The 23,400-nt window shown below is 45.1% G+C and overlaps 1 protein-coding gene across 9 annotated transcripts in view; it reads right to left on the bottom strand.

Moving 5' to 3' along the window:
- Moe (moesin) overlaps positions 1–23,400 on the bottom strand; it is a 99,768-nt gene that overhangs the window by 38,306 nt on the left and 38,062 nt on the right. For all 9 annotated transcript variants that reach the window (XM_027372395.2, XM_070123935.1, XM_070123936.1 and 6 more), the window contains exon 2: positions 4,218–4,269. In XM_027372395.2, coding sequence (XP_027228196.1) covers positions 4,218–4,229 — 12 coding nt within the window. In that variant the 5' untranslated portion in view covers positions 4,230–4,269. The remainder of the gene's footprint in view (positions 1–4,217; positions 4,270–23,400) is intronic.

The raw sequence follows: 23,400 nt of genomic DNA, 5'->3' as shown, positions 1-23,400 counted from the left end.
ACGTTTTTTATTGTCAGATGATCAATCTATATTTTTCTGTCAGATGATCAATCTATATAAATCTATACGTATATCTTACTAATAATACTCAAAATTAGAATTCTACGTAGTAAATCTGTATAAAGAATCGGGTCTTCGCTTTACATATTGCAAACTACGCCCAAGCTTACGATTGAGAGAGAACGAATTCGAATGCATCTTGGAATCCTAAATAGGAAGTGCACAACCCCGCCCCTTTTGAGGGTGACCAGAACCCACCCAAGACCACCAGAAGACCTCCTTATCCCTCCCCTCCTGCCCCGTCTTATTGCATATAATGCAACATAACCCGAAGCATAATCCAGTGTAATCGTACAAAATATATAATAGTAAACAGAATAACCATCATACTATATAATATATATTTGAAATCACATAGCCTAATCCATTTATTCCAAACGCATAGTATGGGTATAGTACATAGCATATAATAAACATAATCCTCTCGCTGTAATCCCTCAAACGCGCCTCCCTCCCTCCCTCCCTCCCCCTCTCCCCCTCCCCCTCGCCCCATCAGCGCTCGGAGACGTCCCGCGATCCAGGCAGTCCCACCTCACGGTTGCAACTGCAGACATTGCAATTACGGGTAACACGACGCTTCATCCCCGCGGCCAAAGTTACGTGCGACGCGTGGAAATGACCCGGCCGGCTTAACGTCACTGCTCGTCTCAATGTCTTACGTCTGGGATGCAAGTGAAAGCAATATTGCCTGCGGAAGGAAAAGAAGGAAGGGAAGAAGGAAGGGAGGAAGGGAAGAAGGAAGGGAGGAAGGAAGGAAGGAAAGGAGGGAGGGAGGAGGGAAAGGAGGGAGTGAGGAGGGAAAGGAGGGAGTGAGGAGGGAAAGGAGGGAGTGAGGAGGAAAGGGAGGGAATGAGCCAGGAAAGGAGGGAGGGAGGGAGGGAGGGAGGGAGGGAGGGAGGAAAGGAAGGAAAGGGAAGGGAGGGAGGGAGGAAAGGGAGGGAGGGGGGGGACGGAAGGGGAGGAGGACGAAATAAATGGAGATTGATAAGGGGTGGGTGGGATGGAGAGAGAGAAGCAGTGATAAACACACTGGAATCGAATGTATGGGCGAGCTCCTCCCTGCCCACCGACGCCCCGAGTTCACGGCCGCGAAGATGGGAGTCCCGCGTCCCTAGCGAGTGACTCAGCGCCGCCCGACCGCCACATGGGCCATCCATCCGCCCGCCCGCCCGCCCGCCCGACCGCCCGCATCACACCACGTGGCCCACCCACGACATATCAGCTTTCTCGGGATATAGTCATGCATGTTCTTGGCCCTCTCACTTTTGTCGCATTTCCTTTACTCTTCTTCATCTCCCTTACTCTTCTTGTCCTCCCTTTATTTCTCTCTCTTACCCTTTACTTTTCTCCCTCTTCTTCTACACACCTCCCTCACCCCTCGCCCCCTTCCAACGACAGAAGCTTTATTGGACAGCTTTACGAGCGGCGGCCCCAGGCACAGGCACTGCGTCAGGCCCTCCGTCAGGCACCCGACTTGGACCCTCTCTGGCTGCGTCCCCGCGGCCGGCCCACGCATGACCTCCTGGCTCGGGTCATTTGCACTTGATAAAGGCGCAATGAACTCACTGAGCCCCCCCCCCCCCAGCCCCATGCTCCCCCTTCTTTCCTTTCCCTCCCCCACGCCCTCTAATTCACTACTCTATTTTACTCTCTCACTCATTGTAGCTCAACATCATACAAACATGCTCGCTCATGCGCGTACACAAGCAAACACGTATACGCGCACCCATCCCGTCCCGTAAAAGCAAACGTGCGTATATGCATGTATGCATGCATGTACACGCACAAAAGCGCACACACGCGAACCACACACGCAAGCACGCACGCACGCACACGCACACACACACGCACACGACGGAAAAGTCATATACATTACGCTTCAAAGTAACTCAATCTGTTCAGCAAAAGCAAACGCTTGGGATGAGATTCCATGAAAGGCTGAGACGAGAAGAGGTAAATGATGGAAATAATAAACAGGATAAATGCGAAGAAACGAACGAAAGAAAGGTGATAAAGAAAAAAGGCATTGGGAGGGAAATAAGAAAATACAACTAATATTACAAATATAAACATATGTAAAAATACACATCAAACGACGAAAGCTTAGTATAAAAAGGAAAAAAATGAAAAGCACCATGACAATGACAGAAAATTTAAGAAGAAGAAAATAAAAGTAAAAAGAACAGGATAAAACGTTCTGTTCACTAAAGGGACTTAACGTCAGTATCCTGGTCTGAATAAACAAAGGAGGCGTAACTGTCTCCGCCACCGTCTCCTTTCTCTCTCTCCTCCTCCCCTTTCCTCCGCCTCTTGCTCTCTTTCTTTTTCCCTTTCCTCCCCGTTCCCCTTCCCCTTCCTCTCCACCTCCCCCTTCCTTCCCCCTCCCCTTTTCTTTCTTTCTTTCTTTCTTTCTTTCTTTCTTTCTTTCTTTCTTTCTCTCTCTCTCTCATTCATTCATTCTATCCCTTCCCTCTCTATTCCCTCTCTAGCATCTTCCCAATAACCTCCCCAACACCAGCTCCTCCACCACAAGTCATGCAAGACAACACCTCCAACTGCAGGAAACAAACATAAGTGTATTGTGGTAACAGATACCGAGGCAACAGCAGTTCCACGAAAGATAATATTGTCTTATACTTGGAAGTGACAGAAGTGCGGAATCTAACAGCATTTTTAACCGAATTATAATTTAGTTTAGTGCAGTGATTATTCACTAATCTTTGCTAAATGGAGTATTTCAGTAGATTACACTGGCTAATGAGAATCGCATTTTATCCAAAAAACACAATTCCACCATAATGCCAAATACAGACACATACACATACAACTACATAAAACACAATTACGTAAAACGTTTGTGAAAATGTGTGTGTGTGTGTGTGTGTGTGTGTGTGTGTGTGTGTGTGTGTGTGTGTGTGTGTGTGTGTGTGTGTGTGTGTGTGTGTGTGTGTGTGTGTTTAAACTTAATATCATGATTTTGGTAACAATTCCCTAAAAAATATACTCTGGGCCATTGCTCTGGAGTCTATCCTGTTAGTAACTTGCCTGGCCAGATTATGCAGATAGTTTGCGACACGAATATAAAGATCCTAGTAGGTTAAATTAGTCTTGATGTAAGCGTTGTGAAGTAGAACAGCTCTTTTTGTATGTGATATTAATGTTTGACCATATTAGGCAAATGCTCCGGTATCTTCCCCGGGTTTCAGCGCGGCATTTAAACCATTCTGTAAACTTTTTCCATAATTTCTCTCATTTTCTCTGTCAGTCTGTCTTTCTCCTCCCTCTCGATCTATCCCTCTCCTACTCACTCACTCCCTCCCCCTCCCTCTCCCCTCCCTCTTCCTCTATCTCCCTCTCCCCCTCCCTCTTCCTCTATCTCCCTCTCCCTCTCCTCTCCTCTCCTCTCCCTTTTCTCATGGCAACGTGGCTAGGATGGCCAAGTCATCACCAAAATGTTAAGATGAGCAAAGTCAACACAGAGTGCGAGGCGACCAACACCAACGAGACCACATCACTAGTTCATAAAATATAGGCACGTCACCTAAACAGTCACTTCATAAGGGGTCAAGCGAGGTCATACAAACTTAGCATGTCAATTGGATTCACAGAGATAGTCACTTCAAATACAGGCTCACGAAACACTGCTCAATTCTTAGAGGAATCAATAAAAGCGTTATATTTCGATTCAAATTAGTCTCCCGTGTCAGCACTTGAAGCGGTGTCTGGATTTCCTCGAAGCGTACCGCATCTCTCACACACACACATATACACAAATATACACACACATACACACGGACACATACATACATACATAGACAGACACACACACTCACACACACGCACGCACGCACGCAGACACACACACACACACACACACACACACACACACACACACACACACACACACACACACACACACACACACACACACACACACACACACGCGCGCGCGCGCGCGCGCGCACATAATAATAATAATAATAATAATAATAATAACAATAACAATAATAAATAAATAAATAAATAAAACGCCCATTAAAAACCAGTCCTACCAAACAAACCCACCGTCAAATCGCGCCACGCCGGGCAACGAACTATCCCCGTCAGCGCCAGTGCAATAAAGTAGTCAACGAGAGTCGCACGGAACTTGTACTCACCGGTTTGGGCATCTTGATGACTGATGCGATACTCCCTTGGACTTGACACTATCTGGAAAAGAGAGAGATTTGCTATAATCACATCCATGGAGACAGTGTAAACAATGGTGGTGATGGTAACTGTGATGGTAATTAGTAGTAGTGGTAGTAGTAAGTAATAGTTAGTAGTAGTAAGTAGAAGTAGTTAGTAGTAGTAAGTAGAAGTAGTTAGTAGTAGTAAGTAGAAGTAGTTAGTAGTAGTAGTAATAGTAGTAGTAATAGTAGTAGTAGTAGTAGTAGTAGTAGTAGTAGTAGTAGTAGTAGTAGTAGTAGTAGTAGTAGTAGTAGTAGTAGTAGTAGTAGTAGTAGTAATAGTAGTAGTAATAGTAGTAGTAATAGTAGTAGTAGTAATAGTAGTAGTAGTAGTAGTAGTAGTAGTAGTAGTAGTAGTAGTAGTAGTAGTAGTAGTAGTAGTAGTAGTAGTAGTAGTAGTGGTGGTAGTAGTAGTAGTAGTAGTAGTAGTAGTAGTAATAGTAGTAGTAGTAATAGTAGTAAGAGTAGTAGTAAGAGTAAGAGTAAGAGTAAGAGTAAGAGTAAGAGTAGTAGTAGTAGTAGTAGTAGTAGTAGTAGTAGTAGTAGTAGCAGTAGTAGCAGTAGAGTAGTAGTAGTAACGAGTAGTAGTAGCAAAGAGTAGTAGTAGTAGTAGTAAAGAGTAGTAGTAGTAGTAAAGAGTAGTAGTAGTAGTAAAGAGTAGTAGTAGTAGTAAATAGTAGTAGTAGTAGTAAAGAGTAGTAGTAGTAAGAATAGTAGTAGTAATAATATCAATAATAACAATAACAATAACAATATTATAATAATAATAACAATAACAACAACAACAACAATAATGAAGGTATCTACAACAAATAATAACAATAGTTATGTTTATACTACAACAATAATTACAGTACCAATAAAGAGTACATTGTCAATTTTTTTTCTGCATGTTTTCCATCTTTTTCAAAGGAAAATTTTCGTCAAGTATTTCATACCTCCAACGAATGCAGCTTCCACCAACACCCTTTAAACTAGAACTGCACAGATGCAAGAACTCTAAAAGATCATTTTCTTTTTAAATCGCCTTTGGGTTATGAAGCTCAAAACATCGACTGTTGCAACACATTATTATACATGTCAAGCGATGATGCATAGCGCACCGCTACAAGCAAGACAACTTACTAAAATCATAAAAAAACTCAACCAATAAAAACGATGCACCCTTAACCCCCCCACCTTTTTTATTTATCTAAAATCCTTTCCACCAAATCATCCATTTACCTTTGATTCCCATCCACTCATCCAACACCCATTTACTACTCCCCCCTCCATCCACTAACCCACCCAAGTCTTTACCTCTCACCCCTCCATCCACCAACCCACCCATTTAACACTCACATCTCCATCCACCCATCCACCAACCCATCCTCTTACCTCTCCCCCCTCCATATACCAACCCACCCACCTCTTTACCTCTCCCCCCTCCATCCACCCACCCCTCGCAACCCCGGTGAATAACCTCGGCTGATGAGGGTTAGCAGGAAATCCGAACAGAAGTAGGTTGGGGTGGCGGAGGTGGAGGCGACAACACGGCTCGACGACTCGCACCGAGCAAATTACGTCACCTCGGGTCGTGCTCGCACGTTCGTCAGGGAAGGTCGTTTGAGATGATTGGAGGTCGAGAAGGGAGAGAGGAGGATGAACACTGACGACGAATAAGGAAGGAAGAATAAGAATAAGTGCGAGAAAGTGAATGAGAATAAAAATATGAAAATACGAAGAAGAAAAGACAGATACAAGGTTGTAGCCCCCCCCCCCCCCCATCATATGTGGGGGTACAATTTGCAAGAAACCCAATTCATGAAAGTACGAAGCAAAACCCCTGTTCCATGGCGCTGCATGACCTTACGGCTGGCAGAGGTCATTCATAAAATGCAGCATGATGAGCCACGTCCCGAGACTCTAAAAGGAAAGAGGGAGACAAGAGATAGAGACAGAGATGAAGAGGGAGAAGTAGAGAGAGAGAGAGGAAGAAAGAGTGAGAGGGTGAGAAGAAGAAAGGAGAGGTTAAAAGAGAATAGAAAACGGGCTGAAAAGAATGAGGGTGGGAGAGAGATAGAAAAAAAAAGAGGGAAAGGGTGGGAGGGGAGAGGGGAGAATAGATAGGAGGGAGGGGAGAGGGGAGAATAGATAGGAGGGAGGAACGAGAAGAGAGGAGAGGAGAGGGGGGAGTGAAGATAATAAAGGAAGAGGAAGGCATAGAGACTGCCCAAAGAATAATGAATGGAGAAAAAAGGAGAAAACTAAATGATCCGACAACGGAGACGAGGCCTTCCACCCATCTGGCGCGCGCCCAATACCATGAACTCTGTTGTCCCAACCACAACCACCACCACCACCTCGGTACCCTATAAACCCGGTCGTTACATTCGCAACCATAATTGCAACCACATCAATGTATCGCTTTCTCACCAGCGTATCGATTTCCATCTCCCTTTCCTCGCAACACATTACCAGCCATCTTCTTCCACCTCCAGCCCTTTCACCTCTAGCATCTCCTTCCACTTCCACCCGCTACCCCCTACCCACCACCACCACATCAACCATCTTCACTTCCACCTCCATAAAAACACCCTACCCGTATCTCGTTCATTTGCTTTCCCGGTTATAACATTGCATCATCGCCGGATCTAAAAACGAAACCAATAATAGTAACAGTAACAAGAGCAACAATAATAATTATCAATATTCTTAATAATGGTAATACTGATGTCGATGGTGATAATGACAATGATGCTTGAAGATGATAAAATACAGTAAAATAAAATTAGCAGGAATGACAACAACATCGATGCAATGACAACCGTTGCTAGCTGCTTCCATAATGGAACAAACGACCTCAATATCTCTCGAAGAGAAAACAAATGGCCGTTTGCACAAGTGGAAAAAAGAAGATAAATTTCGTCTTCCCGGGAAACGAGACAAGCAAAACAAACAATACGTGCGTTGACGTGGCACGGCAAACGATTACAGATCCAGAACTCCGCCATAAAGGCTATGATACAAATCACACGTATGGTAAATGTCTACACCTAAGAACGTATCAAACCTACATAAACATGATGAATAAACAATAATTATATATTGCTGGCATTGGATCTGTTATCATTTGCCATGCCATGGCAACGCTCGTATTATTTGTTTAAATAAAATGACAAGTAAAGCGAACTATCAACACTGCAATTTGCAAGGAGCCGCAAGACAACCGGTAAACCGGTAACACCTGGAGATGTTACGCCGAGGAGGGGGGGATAGAGGGCGGGTCAAGGCAGGTCTTCTCGGATGCTTACTATTCCCTGCTTCATTCTCTATTAAAAAGAATGTAAAAACAAGCTTTTCCTGAAGATAGATAATAGCAAGAAATGAACGATGGGTAAATAAAGAACAGATGAATTGGCTCCTGAATAAGAGCAAAAAACGGATGCCAACGAAACTTTCACTGACATTAATGGAACAAGAAAAATAAGCATTTCTCTTAAACATTTCTTATACATGACTGCGGAACATAGATAAATAAAATCTTGTCACTCTCTCTTTTTGTCTCTCTCCATTCTGCAACTTTCTTCACATCACTTTTTTTCACTTTTCTATTCTCTCTCAAGGTACGAAATCCCTCCTTCAATACATAAAAATCTATCTTCATACCCAGAAAAACTTAGAACCTATATGCAACCGCAACATTTCAACATGAAACTGTAAACACAAACTCAGTTTCCACTCTCCTCCTCCTCGCCGCCTTCATTGCTTTCCTAGCGTCTTCATCCCCTCCATCTCTGTTTTTACTTTCGGTGTTAATAAGTTTACCCAAAAGTGAATTATTGCAACCCCGGGCTCCGTTTGGCAGGCTAATGTAAACCTATAAAGGGCATCACTACTTTCATAAGGTAGGCCACACCCAGTTCATGCGCTCGGCGTTTGCACTTCATCATACGTACATCACCTAATGAAGTAATGGTGATAGGTCATGATCACAATAACAAGCCAACAAAGAAGGAGAAAGGAAACAAGGAGATATCGACGTGGAAATTATTTCCCTGTTCTTAGTATCCCACGAGATGATATCAGTTTAAAGTACTTCCCTCGTCCTTGTTCTTTTCGTATCGCGTTCTACTGCGAAAACTGTATATATCAAAATATATACATAACATAACCAAGTTCCTCTTCTCTCTCTGCGGCGGCGGTGGCGTCACAGCCCCGGGCATCAGCTGATTCTCTTCAACTGATGCCAACGCGAGCTCCCTACATTTCCAAACATCACGCGAGTCATTCACCGTGCAAGTATAATTAGCGGTCTTGCGTTTTGTTGTTTTTTTATTTCTGTTTTTCTTTATAAGCGATGACAATCGTGCCTTGCTCCATTAAGAACACTATTAGGTCGGCAGACAGACCTGACAATCCGAGACAAGACATTTCTAAACAAGACATTTCAGGAGACCTTTGGAAACTTTTCTCCTGTAACCACGTGCATGGTTCGCAGCTGTCCATTTATACATTTTAAAACATATTTATGCACATCTTCCAACTTCTCGATCTTCCTCATTTATGACCTTTCTTTCGCCGGATTCCCAGATCCCTCCGGCGCAAAATGGAAAGTCCGATGGAAAGCCGGCCATGTGACTGAGGCGTGACCGGCAGGAGGACCGGCGAGGGATGGCGGCCGCACATCTATCTATCCTCCCGCTCCTTCCTCGGGATCCGTGTTGGAATGGGGGAGAGAGGGAGGGGGGAGGAAAGGGAGGGAGGGAGGGGGAGAATGGGGGCGAGGGAGGGAAGGGTGAGGAGGAGAGAAAGGGACGCCCATACATACACGTTCCATCCATACCACCAACCCCAACTACGTTTACCTTCTATCTCTCACTCACTCTTCTCTCTTCTTCTCCCTTCACAAATTATGTAACATCTTTCTCGTTTTCTAAATATACAACCCAATCCCTTTTCTAAATACCAACCATAAATTATTAGAAGCATCTTTCACATCTCGCACACCTTTTACCTTCGTTTCACCATTCAAACGATGCCATTTTACCTTCTTTCTAGCGCCGCTCTCAAGGTTAACTTTCCCACCTTAAAAAGTGTTGTGTCTAGGGTTAATATTGGACCGCAAAGCTATACCTCTGTATAAAATATATATTTTGAATGCTGTCAATGCAATAAGGAAATATTACTGAACTGAAAGTTATTTTTCTAACTTCTTTTGAAGGCGTAAATTCCGCGGTTTTTGAAATCTAGAAATTCACATTCTTAAATATTATTAAATACAAAAATACCTTTTCAATAAGTTAACACGTTTCACTCCAGCTGCAGTAATATATATGCAAATGAAGACATTATTTTTATATTCGGTTTAACTTTTTCTACCACTTGGAAATTCCTTCATTTCTTATTTCACATTAGCTTCGTTGTTATCGTGTTATCATATTGCCGCATGATCCCATTTATATTCACGAAAATAATTACTATTACAAAATAACTTGTTAAACCGCCATATTTCCAGCTAATTTAACATAATCAAGTGTTCCAATTATGCACCATCCACTCCCTGCCTTGAAGTAGTACAAAGGATGTATTATACACCTGCCGCATCAGAGTACTAAGTGAGTTCAGGGTGGCGGGAGAGGGAGAAAGGGGGAGTGGGAGAAGGAAAGACAGCAGGTGAAGGGAGAAGAAAAGACAGCAGGTGGAGGGAGAGGGAGGGAGAGAGAGAGGGAGGGAGGGAGAGTAAGAGAAGGAGGGAGGGAGAGGAAGGGAGGGAGGGAAGGGGGAGAGGGAGGGAAGGGAGAGAGGGAGAGAAGAGAGGGAGGGAGGGAGGAAGGGAGGAAGGGAGAAAGCCAGAGAAAGAGAAAGAGAAAGAGAAACAGACAGAGACAGAGAGAGAGAGAGAGAGAGAGAGAGAGAGAGAGAGAGAGAGAGAGAGAGAGAGAGAGAGAGAGAGAGAGAGAGAGAGAGAGAGAGAGAGAGAGAGAAAAGGAAGGGGAGAACCTCGGCAAATATTTAGAATGTGCTCGGTATCCGTCTGTGTAACTGACACCTAAAATCTCCCTTTTTTCAGGCGGGAGAAAAAAATACGCCACATAATAACTCTCCAATGCTAGACCATTTCCCTCATTAATAAAAAATATGTCCAACTTCTTTATCAATCGTTCGCAGACATAAATCATATTAACCGAAAAGGGAACCACCGCTGTCCATTTCATTACCAATATCATCATTATGTCGCCCACTCGTTATCAACCATCACAAATCATCAGTCACTAATTATCACCACCACCAATCATCATAATCATAAGCCGTCGCCATCCCCGCCAATAACAACAACAACAACACCGACCTCCCACACACACACATCCATTACCGGAATACCAGGTGTGAGCCGTTGACCTTCTCCCGCCGATCGACCGAACGACCACGGGGGGGGAGGGGGTGGGGGGAGAGGGGAATCGACACTCGATGCGAAGTGTGGGGCCTTCACTACGCGTCGAGTATGTTAATGTCGGATAAATCGCTCTCCTATCTGCATGTATGTATGACATTTGCAAAACATGAACATTGCCGTGTCGCCATTCCTTGGTAATTCAAAACGCGTTCAGACGAGTTTTAAAAGAGAAATGTTAATACTGAAGAAGTTGCCATTGATAAGAAATGACCAAACGCAATCAAATGCACTGCAATATTATTCCGTATGTCTCAAGCCAACACCACCAACACCAAAAAGACCAAAGCTGCCAATATCAACATCAAAATCAACATCATCCGCCCATTTGCAACCATTACATCACCATTATCACTCCCATTTGAGCTATCGGCGATCCATAATCAGAGCATGATGGTATACATGACCTTCAGGCCCTCTGACACACATACTAAATCTCGTTACCCTTTTCCTCTTTGTTCACGAAACTTCAAAGTAATAGTGATATGGATAATTAACCAAATCCAGAGGGTCATCATCAACATGATCAACTAGCACCGGTCACTGAATCACTGACATCCTCTTTAACATGAGCTATCTTTGAAAGCAACCCAAGACTCCAGCTCTCTGATGCAACACACAAACTTTCCGTGTAATTATCATGACAGGAGGTTAAAACAAACATATCATCCATTTAATCCATCCCCATACACCGTCCCCTGACACGACAACAAAACAAAAACAAAAAAATCAAACAAGAGGTCACGAAACTCATGACCTCGTTCGAGAGCCGAGTGAGTCAGGCTAACACACACACACTTGCAGTCCTCTTCCCCCTTCCCCCTTCCCCCTTACCCACAACAGCCCACCACCATCACCCTCCCCCTCACCCATTACCAGACATTCGGCACCTCCCCCCTCTAACCCCTTACCACCACCACCCGGGTGCCTCCATCCGTCACCCTTCCCCCGAAGCATGTGCTCACGTGTCGCAACATTTGCTATGTCAAGCAAGAGGGATATCGCATCACACACAATCACATGCGTGACTCAAATGTTTCATAATATACATACAAATACTTTATAACATACATATACACACAGTACATTGCATTACCTACAAACACACACAGACAATGGCTAATAAATACATGATACATACATGCATAAACATCCTTAAATCATATCACATTCATTACCTAACTCCCGTACACATAACATTTATACAGTACATATAATGAGATGGTTTTATAACACATACTGAAATGGCTTTAGACACACGCGGGTGACTAACCTCTACCTGCCATCCCCGCCCCTCTATTTCTCATTCACCCGAAACAAACTGTCAATAGAAAATAGGTCTAATAGGAACGCACATGAGCCTCCCCCCTCCCCCTTCCGACGTAGTAGGCCTCCACCGAGATCCGGTGTTGACATAAAAGCATCAACAAGGCCGCTGCCATAACATGGCGACACACATTTCACGTTGCCATACCAACAACCGCAGGAAAAATTTATAACACCGGTGGCGTGCCACGGTGCGATCCCTCCTTCCCTTCCTTTACTCCCCTCCCCCTTCCCATCCCCTCCTTCTCCTCCTCCTCCTCCTCCTCCTTCCTTCTCCCTCTCCCTCTCCCTCTCCCCCTCTTCCTATCTCCCTCTCCCCTAAATACCCCTGACCATTCCACCTCCACCTACCTCCCTTTCCGTCCTCGCCCCCTTCCCCTTCCCTACTTTCCATAAACCACACGTATACGGCAATAAATCGGCAGCACGCGTCACTTGCCGTGTGGATCCGGGTCAATTTCATCGGATCAAAACACTTTCACAATAAACACAGCTGTACAATAAAATGTTATGTTGTTAATAATGATATTGGTGTAAATGATATTGGTCGTGATGGTTATGATGATGATGATGGTCGTGATGATGATGGTAATGATAATGATGGTGACATGTCAGTGACAATGATGACGTTTACCATTACCAAACACTAAAATAAACACCAATTGTATCATTCTAGAAGCAAACGAAAACAAACAAACCTAAAATGTAAACTAATGAAAAGTCCACCAAAATTAAACAAGGTCGAACACAAGGAAGTCCGCTGATGGCTACTTCCCCCACCCCCCATGCAGTCCCAACACTCCCAAATGCCCTCCATACAATGACCACTCATCAACAATCATTAATTCACCACCGGTTTCTTTCCTTTTCTTCTTCTCTGTCACACTGACAACTCCCTAATCTGCCTTGAAATTATTCGACTCAAGGCAATGCGAGCGATACACGTACTGTGTTTGATCTCCATGTGTGTGCGTGTTTACGTGCGCGCGCCTATACGCAGGTTGCACAGACAAAAAGGGAGGGGGGAATGCAACATTAATAAACATAAGGGGGAGGGGCAGATCGTACATTAAGGGAGTACAGCGGATTCCAACGGGACCACAGAGATATTAAGGGACGTAAAAGTATAGCACCGATAACCTTTTGATCCTCCACACATACACACACACGCACACACACACACACACTTCGCTGCCTCCGCGCACTTTCCAGGATAAGGTCATAGTTCAATAGTACATAAACCTAAATAAAAGAAAAAAAATCAGTATTTTTTCCCGTTCCCCGGATACCCAAAACCCCAATCGTTTTTTTTTTTTCAAAAACAGCATAGCAACAACGTCGAATAATAATAATGAATAACAACGATGATAATGATAACGAAGATGAATGATGAACGACGATGGTGACGATGACGAAGATGGTGGTGGTGATGAATGACGGTGATGATGATGAATGACGGTGATGATGAAGGCAATGACGATGACTACGACAATGAATCATAAATGACGGCGCCAACAAATAATAATAAAAGCAATAGTAGCAACTATAATCAAAGCAAAACCACAAGAACGAAACAATCCCAGTTCCCCTCCTGCAGCGGAAGTGACAGCCCTGGCCTTATAAGGACAAAACGAGCGCCTTCGTCTCCCTAGTGATGGATCACGGGAAGCTGGGGAGAGATAAAGCTTTTACGGGATGTGGCGCAACGAAAAGAAAAACAAAAACAAAATAACAAATTGAGAAAAATATCATATTTCACCTACTACCAAACATGGTTGTGTTTACGGAGTAATAAAAACGACAAAAAGGGAAAATAATCCAAGTAAAATATTTATGCAATATTCATAAAATATTTCTAGAACATCTGATGCAACCTCGGGGGGGGGGGGGTCAAGAAAGACTATATTTCTATAAATGTAATTACTATTCTCGCTTTCAAGTGAGTGGATTTCCGTTGGGTTTGGGTTGATTTCGGGTCTGAGGTTGGGTATTGTTTGGTTGATTTGGACTGGGTCTATCGGATGAAACACGCAACATTACACCAGAAACCCAAATATTTACAGAGAAGAGGCGTGTTGCCTCTGTCAGAAAACCTCCCGCATCCACACCCCTCTCCCCCCAGACCCTCCCTAGCAAGGGCCTCTTTCAATCCCCAACTCACCACCATTCCCCCTCAAGCCCTACGCAAGCTCCCTCCTCCACCTCCCTCACTCCCCACCGATCCTCCACACGGCCACCTTCCCTTCCTTCTCCAAACCCTCTCTTCCTCTAGCCTTCCCTTCCTTCTCCAGGCCTTCTCTTCCTGTTTCTTCCTCTATCTACCTTTCCCTCCATCCCCATCGCATGCGAAGCCGGAAGCCCTGTCCCGATAAGGTCCCCCTCATAATATCCCAAGATAGGCCTTGACAATAAGCGTTAAAGTTATGTCTCTATCTTTACTTCGGTCTCGTTTTCGGTCTAGGTTTCGGTCTCCCTCGAGCCTAATGCCTGTCTTCCCCTCCGGATAACCACCCTCGATTAACGGGTCATTAATACGGTAATTAAGGAACATGTTATCGCATAATCCGCAAAAGCAGACCGTTAGCTGACGGGTACGAGATTAGCGAGCGAAGGTCTTCCTAACCGCGTCCTATTTATTTGTTTATATTCCAATTCATTCACCAATTTATCTCCTTTTATTTCAATCGAGAGATGGGTTTCATCAACTTCCTACTGCAGTGTTCAATTGCATCTTCCTGCAAATTGTCTCTATTTTCTACATCCGCAAAATAATTCTCACTCGACAGCGCGGCGACGCAGGGGATACTAACTCAATTTTCCCTGCCAGCCGTCGAGAGGGTGAAGAGACCCTTTTACGGAATGGGGAGAAAGGGAGGGGGAAGAAGGGGAAGAGGGGTAGGGGGAAGAGGAGGAAGGAGGAAGAGTTGGAAGAAGAGGAGAAAGAAAAGGAAGAAGAGGAAGAGGAGGGGGGAAAATAAGACAATAGCAGGAGGAGGAGGAGGAGGAGGAGGAGGAGGAGGAGGAGGAGGAGGAGAAAAAAGAGGAAGACGACGACGACGACGACGACGACGACGAGCATCAGGAACAAAAGTAGGAGTGGGGAGGAAATGAAAAGCAAGATAACCAATTGGGAGTGAGAGAGAGAGCGCGAAGAGCATGAGTAAGAGGTGAATGGGGAGTGGCGCACAAAAAAAAGGGGAAAAAAATAAATCCATCCAGAACAAAACAAATATTCCCCTGCACTTTACATGTAGTGATTCATGCCCTCATCCTCTCTCTTACCCCCCTACCCCCCTCAGGCTGCCGCACCTCTCGTGGCGCAACCCCGCAGGCCTTCTCGCTACGCCCCCCCCTCCCCAAGGCAACTTGTTCAGACGTGCTGTTTGCAAGTTTAGACGTTCCATAGTTTAACTTGGAGTGGATAAAAGAGAGAATGCAAGCGAAACTGAGTGATAGGGGGAAAGAGGAGACAGGAAGGACGAGAGATGCATAAGTAGGGGAAATAAAACACAAAAATAATAACAAAACGGAAAGAGAAAATGCATTCACCACTGCACATGCAAAGCGTCCTTCTCTCCGACCCCATTATCCCTGATATAAAGGCATATAAACAAACAAAATCACGCATTCATCGGCATGCAAACTGCACTCCCTCAGCTGGAAGTGCACGGGAACCTAAAAATTCATAATCATCCCCCAAAATTCCAAGTAATGTGTACGTAATTCTCCACCATGTGTACATACAACGAGGTTTTCACTACATAAGCAGCAAAGGGTACTACAGAGTTTAAAACGTCAGAAAGAACGAGACTAAGAGAAGGGGGAGGAAGCGAAAAACGAAAATGACTAAAAACGAGAAGTAGAGAGAAGAGAGAAGTACAGAGAGGGGCATCAAGGAGGGGGAGATTAATAAGAGAAGAAGAGGTATAAAGGGGAGAGAGAGGGAGAAGGAGTGCACGTGGACGAATGGCAAGGTCAAGAAATGGAGGAAGGGCCGAGTATGAATGACTGAGGAGAAGAAAGATGGAGAGAGCAGGAAGCAGCGAGTGAAAGAGGAAAAGGAGAGGGATGGGAGGAGGGAGGAGGGAGGGAGGGAGGGAGGGAGGGAGGGAGGGAGGGAGGGAGGGAGGAAGGGAAGGAGGACGGAGGACGGAGGAGAGAGTAGAGAAAAGGGAGAAGAGAGGAACGGAGAAATACGGAGAGGAGAGAGGAGAGGAACGGAGAAGAAGGAAGAGGGGAGGGGGGAGTAGAAAAGAGGAGGAGAGGAAGACGTAGAGAGAGACGAGAAAGGAGAGGGAGAGCGTGTGAATGAGTGTGTATTCAGGCTCAGCACATCGCCAAATTCTCGCCCTGTCACTTACGTAAACACCGACACACAGCGCCCAGTACCCCCGCGAGTTCTCTCTTTCACCCCGCACACAATAACCAGTAATCTCTAGCCTAAAGTCATTCCTGGAAATAAATAATTTTGTGATGGAACTAAAAACGATGCGCAAAATATTAAACAAATTTATATACATGTGTGTGTATGTATGTATATATATATATATATTATATATATATATGTGTGTGTGTGTGTGTGTGTGTGTGTGTGTGTGTGTGTGTGTGTGTGTGTGTGTGTGTGTGTGTGTGTGTGTGTGTGTGTGTGCGTGTGTGTGTGTGTGTGTGTATGTATGTATGTATAAAGCACATTGCAATATGAATTCAGGTATATAAAATTCGTCGTTTAGGGAACCAGACGGCAAGGAGGAGAGGGGTGCTAAGAGGGAAAGAGAGAACGAGATAAGAACAAAGAAAAGTGATCAAAGGAAGCGGAGAAAGGAAAAGGCGAAAAAGGGGGCGGCGAAAGGTTGTCTCGATAAAAATTTACACACAATCCCACCACATCCTTCCCGCGGCGTGACGGGGCACAAGGCGAAGCAGATGCCCACGAATCGTCCGATGCTGCTGCCTTTTAACCGATTTCCCGCATGGCCAGTGTCACCAGTGGAATAAAAACAGTTGCGTAATCACAAGATATTGTCGATAAAATGAAATGACAAACAAAAAACAAAAATTAAATAACCCACTGTCGATTATACGCATTTATTCCATATCCACGTTTTGTTCCAGTACACCATTCCCTTCGGATTACATTCGGTCTGCCTTTTCCTAACGCGTAAACATGATTTTTCCTCACCTTGTCCTTCCTCCATGACGTCAAGGTCGCCGTGCATAACTCCCCCCACCCCCCACCCCAACCCAGGGAAGGTCACGCACGGCAATGGAAGCTACATTCAGACATGAGCGGAATAATTTCTACCATCAGACACTAACAAAGAACAAATCTGTCCTTCGTCCCTAACAAAGAAGTAACATAACTGTACATAAATAAACCATTGCAAAAGAAGGCCCGGCGACGCTACGTTTAATAGCACAACGAATTTCGCAACAACCATATCCCACCGAGAATGCACTCCGTAGGCAAACATTTCATTCCGCGAAAAAAACGTCCCAAAAAACGTTAAATAAAAATGTCGACTGAGGAGAGATTGCAATGGTGTCTTGATATCTCTGGTTCCATGCAGTCTACCCCCTGCGGGCTTTGCAATGAGACTGGGTTAGGGGTAGGGGAGGGGGAATGGAGGAAGGGGGAGGAGAGGGGAAGTAGAGGGACAAGGGAAACAAGGGTAGAGTGGGATGAGGAGAGAGGAAAACGGAGATGGAGAGCGGACAGGAGAGGGAGGAGACTTAAAGGGAGAAAATGGAGAGGGAGAGGAGAAAGGGAGATGATGGAAAAATTCAAAGAGAAGGGGACTAGGAAAAGGGAGAAGGAAAAATGGGCGAGGGAGGTTAAAGCGTGAGGCAAGAAGAGGGCGGGGCTTCTCGATGGACTGTGACTCATCTCGAGGAATAATTGTTCAGTGGCGCTGTGACACGGTCGGCGCCTACCTGCTTAGTCAGCGACATGACCGCCCCTCCCCCTCCGCCCCCGACCCCTCAACCCCCACTTCCAGACTCCATTTGCGCTTCAGACAACGCGGAGGCATCACCGATACTCCTCGGTCACCACGACACACGGAAGCCCCTCCCAGGTAAACAAAACGGAAATCAGTGCGCTTTTCCCGGTGATTGTACCCAAAGAATCCAATCCCTCCCCCAATCCCACACCTCCATCTCCCCCCATAACCCCCCTCCCCCACAACCCCTGCCCCAACACCTTCTCAGCTAAATGCTTGGCCTGCTCGAAAGGGGACTAACGAGGACAAACCACTGAAGCGGAACCATCAGAAAAAGGGGTAGAAGGGGAGTGGTAAGGAGGGGGGAGAGGGGAGAGGAGAGTGGGGGAGAGAGGAGAGGAGAGGAGAGGACACAAAAAAAACAAGAAAGATAAGTAAGAGACAGACAGAGGCTATCCTCACTCACAAGAATCCCAACAAACAGACCAATTTAACAAATGACGTCATCCGCTCAACCAGGATCCTCGTCGTGAGTCACAGGATGAGTCGTTGTCCCTTACATCCCCCCCCCCTACCAATCCCCCTCCAAGATCCGAGTCGCTCGCCGGCCCTAAGTCCGACTCGGCATCCGGAGGCCAAACATCCCGAGGTCCTAAGCATCCGGAAATGATATCATTCCGTTACGAAAACAGGACAGGATCTCCTCTCGACTAAAACTTCCCTCTCTGGCCCTTCCTACCCTACCGCCCCAGGAGGAAATTCGCCTCAATCTGGATCGAGGCGCCGGGGATTTGAAACCTTGCTCGGCTTCGCTTATTCCTTTACCTCTTCACAGTATCCCAAGCTCCACCCGGCGTGATATTATGCTCGCTGTTCGACGCGGCATCCTCTCGATCACGCAAAACATTAAAGAGGAAAAATTCATGAAAAATAAATTCATGGAAAATCCCACAAAACAAAAGTTACATAATACATAAGACTTATAAAAAAGAACCAACGACCCACCGTAACACATGCCAAAAGAGAAAGGTCAACTTCACGGCTCTCTGGTGTTGCTACAGCTGTAACCCGACACCTTGCAACCTTTCCCTGTAACCTTTTATCGGAGCCTCGATATTTTGTCAAATGGAGATGAAGGGAGGGGGAGAGAAATTGAGAGGAGAAAGAGAGACGGAGAGGGAAGGAGAGGGAAGGGGAGGGAAGGGGAGGGAAGGAGAGGGAAGGGGAGGGAAGAGGAGGGAGAGGAAGAGGGAGGGAAGGAGAGGGAAGGAGAGGGAAGGGGAGGGAAGAGGAGGGAGAGGAAGAGGGAGGGAGGGAGGGAGGGATAGGTATAGGTATAGGTATAGGGATAGGGATAGGGAGAGGGGGAGGGGGAGGGAGAGGAAGAGGGAGGGAGGGATAGGGATAGGGATAGGGAGAGGGAGGGAGGAAGGGAGGGAGAGGGAGAGGGAGAGGGAGAGGGAGAGGGAGAGGGAGAGGGAGAGGGAGAGGGAGAGGGAGAGAGAGAGAGAGAGAGAGAGAGAGGGAGAGAGAGAGAGAGAGAGAGAGAGAGAGAGAGAGAGAGAGAGAGAGAGAGAGAGAGAGAGAGAGAGAGAGAGAGAGAGAGAGAGAGAGAGAGAGAGAGAGAGAGAGAGACCCTGAAAGATGATATTGGCACCGTAGTAATATAGATCGGCATAACCTGTTTGAAAAGTTTACGAGGACGATGAAGTGGAAGAACACGGACCGGAACAGGAAGGGGAAAGGGAGACGGCCAAGTAAAAAAATGAAATGATATGCCGACTTCACAGAATATACAAAATACAATTTAAAAAACGGAACATAATATCCATAATAACGGGAAAGACAATACTGACAAAAGTAAAAAAAAAAAAATTATAATAATAAATAAATAAAATATATCATAACAGCAACAATAATAACAACTATCATCATCATAACTATCATCATCTTAACCATCATTAATCAATGAATCTCCCAGCATAATCCTATAGATGGGATAACAGTTTTAAGAAAAAAATGAAAAAATAGTAAGATTTCCCTCCTCTCTCCCCCACTACGAAAACCCTCCCCTTCCTACCGGCATGACATCATCTCCCTCACCTCGGCAGGGGATGAAGGTGAGGGGCAAAAGCAGACGACAGAGACGATGTGAAAGATGAGAAAGAAAGAAGAGGGAGGGAATGACGGGAAAAGATAAATAAGAGAAAATGAAAAAAAAAAAAAAATGCTACAAAAACTCGCATCTCCCCTTTTCTTTACTCACTTGCATCCCGTCCACCCCCTCCCCTCTTACCCATCTCTATCCAAACCCCTAACCACAGCCTCTCGCGGGGACAAGTGAGTAACGCACGCTGTGATTGGCCGAGAGCTTGCCCCAAGTGATCAGGTTTCGCTGACAGCTTGAAATATGTTTTTGCTCGCCCGCGGTACTGCCCAATTTTTTCATTGTGCCCCCACGCAATTGTACTTTTTTACATTTCTATTTTACTCTGAAGTCCTATCAAAACTTAGCCTATTTTCTACCAAAAAGTTCTTTATAGGCACACTTAATGCATCTATGACTGAATTTTATGGATATTTTTTGTTAATGCTGATGAGAGCGGGTAATAAAATGACGAAAAGACATCGATCGTGATTAGAAATCAAAAAGGAAAAGAAAAACGGAGTGGCTTTTCTTTGCCGAATACATGGACCGTAATACATTGTTGTTGTTACAGCTGTGCAGGCAGGAGAGGAGGGAGGTGGGAGAGAGGGGCGTGAATGTGGTGGAAGGAAAGGCGGGAGGAAGGAATGAGGTAGAAAGAGGGAATGAAGATGGTAAGAAGCGAGTTGGGTGAAGAATGGTGGAAAGAGGAAAGGGGGAGAGGAGACAAAAAAGAAGAGAAAAGCGAATATAAAAGAGGGAAGGGGAGGAGTCGAAAAGAATCCTGACCCCGCCCTCTCTTCTTTCCCCTCGCCCCCTCACTTCGTCTCGACGGACACTACAACACCTCCACTATGCACCCTTGAGGGCTGGGGCGGGAGTGGGTAGTGTGGCAAGACACTCAACCTATAATCATATCTATAATCTTCCGGTGCGATCACAACCACAACACGCTGAAATGAAGGTTTCTAGCGCCCCCCCACCCCACCCACCCACCCACCCTGCGGAAGGTAAGCATCATACACGAACACGCACGCACGCACACACACACACACTGTAAGCAAAAAAATTAAGAATTCGTACACACACGAACGTACAAAGAAATGCACAAACTGAAGCCATCGAAATGATCTATAATTCCGTCACGAAACGACGTCGACGACAGCGAGGCGATTCCGATTCCCTGCGCGACGGACCCCGACACGCTTAGGACAAGGTCACTGATCTCTCGCATACTTTGAGACACATAAATCACCGTCCCAAGATGGCGATGATGCCAAAAGGAAAATCGACTACGAATAAATAACAACAACTATTTGCACATAAATACTGTTGAATTATATATCAAAAGACAGGAATGGCAAATATGAAAATTTCCAGATTTCATTTTCACAAACATCAAAAAAAGTCCCCCAAAAATGATTAATCCCGCGAAAGTCACTCTTCCCGTATCTATACCAGCAGTCATTTCTAACTGAAAAAATAAAAAGCACTGAAAAACTACGAAATTTCTTCATTGTGTCATGCAATAATTAATTACCAATCTACCTCACCCATGCTGGTAAAGAATGTACTCAATTAATAATAATAATGGTGATGGTAAAAATCATATTTATATTAAAATTCGATAATGACAATGAAAATATTAATGATGATGATAACAATAATATTAATAGCAATAACAGCTACAATGATGACTGATCGTTATCACAATAATAACAATAATGACAATAAAACAATGCTAACAACAACAATAATAACAAAACGATAACAAAAACATTACCAAAAACAACTTACACAACGATAAGTTATTGCTAACAACTAAATCTAAGGAACAAAAATCTCAACTTGCCATCCATGCCCAATCCCACCATGAACTTCTCTCGAGCCCCATGACTCCTCAATGCCACGAGGACGAGAGGAAGGCACCGAGAGGCACCACTAATGCTGCTTGACCTTTCCCCACCCCCCTCCGTAAGTCCCCAACCCCCCTCTGTATGCCCCCAATCCCCATCCTTCCCCTCCTTTCTCCTCTTCAAACAATGCACAAATGGTAAGGTCTTGTGGGCCTCTGATGAAAGAAGGACGGAAGGAAGGAAAGAGGGAAGATGAAAGAGAAAAAGGAGGGAAAGATGGAAAGAAAAAGAAAGGGAGGAGAGTGGAGTTGTGTGAACTGTAGGGGTGGGAGGGAGAGAAACGGGGTTGGGGTGTAAAAAGGAAGGAGAGAAAAAAAGGAGAGAAGTGAGTGAAAGATAACAAAAGAGAAGAGAAGATAGGAGGAGGAAAGGAGTTGCAGAAGAAACGACGCAGGGAATGAAAGGCCGCAGTGATAAGCACAGTAGGAGAGGCTCTTAGGTAAAGTACTTCCTCTCCCATCCTTCTTCCTAAGGGGTAACCCACACCGCTGATAAGCTAATGTTTCCCATGATATCACACACACACACACACACACACACACACACACACACACACACATTCACTCTCTCACTTTATCTTTATCCCAATATGAAGACATATTATAGGTTTCAGAATGCATACCAAATTACACATGTTCATTCACACGGGTATACTGTAGGTGCGCGCATGCGTATGTGCCTAATTCTTTCATCATATAAACATCTAAATAAACATATATACAACAATATATATATATATATATACAAACACAACAATATATACATATACACATATATGCATATATACACATACATACCACTCTCACTCACTCAGACGCAGACACACAAGACATAGGCGCCCCCTGTTCGTTAACAAAAAATATCCATCAAGGGGGGAAAGGGGGATTTAGGGCGCAGGGGGTTGCACGTCCCTGATCCCAAGCCCTGAGTCATCGGCCCACTTTGGAAAAGAGGAGGAGGAGGAGGAGGGGGAGAGGGAAGGGAGAGGGGAGGGAGAGGGGAGGGGAGGAGGGGAAGGGAGGGAAAGACAACTGTGCCAGGCGTCGGCGAAGGGAAAACATGATGATAAGGGAGAAGAGGGTTGAGAAGGATGGACGCGAGGGAGAAAGTTGGGCAGATAGGCAAAATGGGAAAAAATATATGGAATGGAAAGGGAGTGGGAGGGGACACAGGGGAGAGGTGGAGAGAGTACACGACAGGGATAAAGAGAAGAATAGAAGGCAGAAGAGGGCTCGGAAAAAAGTACACTGCAGGTAAAGAGAGAGAGAGAGAGAGAGGATGAAAAGAGAAACAGGCATAGTAATATCAAGAGAAAAAGAGAGAAACAAAAGATGGAGAGAGAATAATACAC

The sequence above is a fragment of the Penaeus vannamei genome, chromosome 7 (genome assembly GCF_042767895.1).
Source record: "Penaeus vannamei isolate JL-2024 chromosome 7, ASM4276789v1, whole genome shotgun sequence".
NCBI lineage: Eukaryota > Metazoa > Arthropoda > Malacostraca > Decapoda > Penaeidae > Penaeus > Penaeus vannamei.
This window is presented reverse-complemented; position numbering and strand designations above follow the sequence as displayed.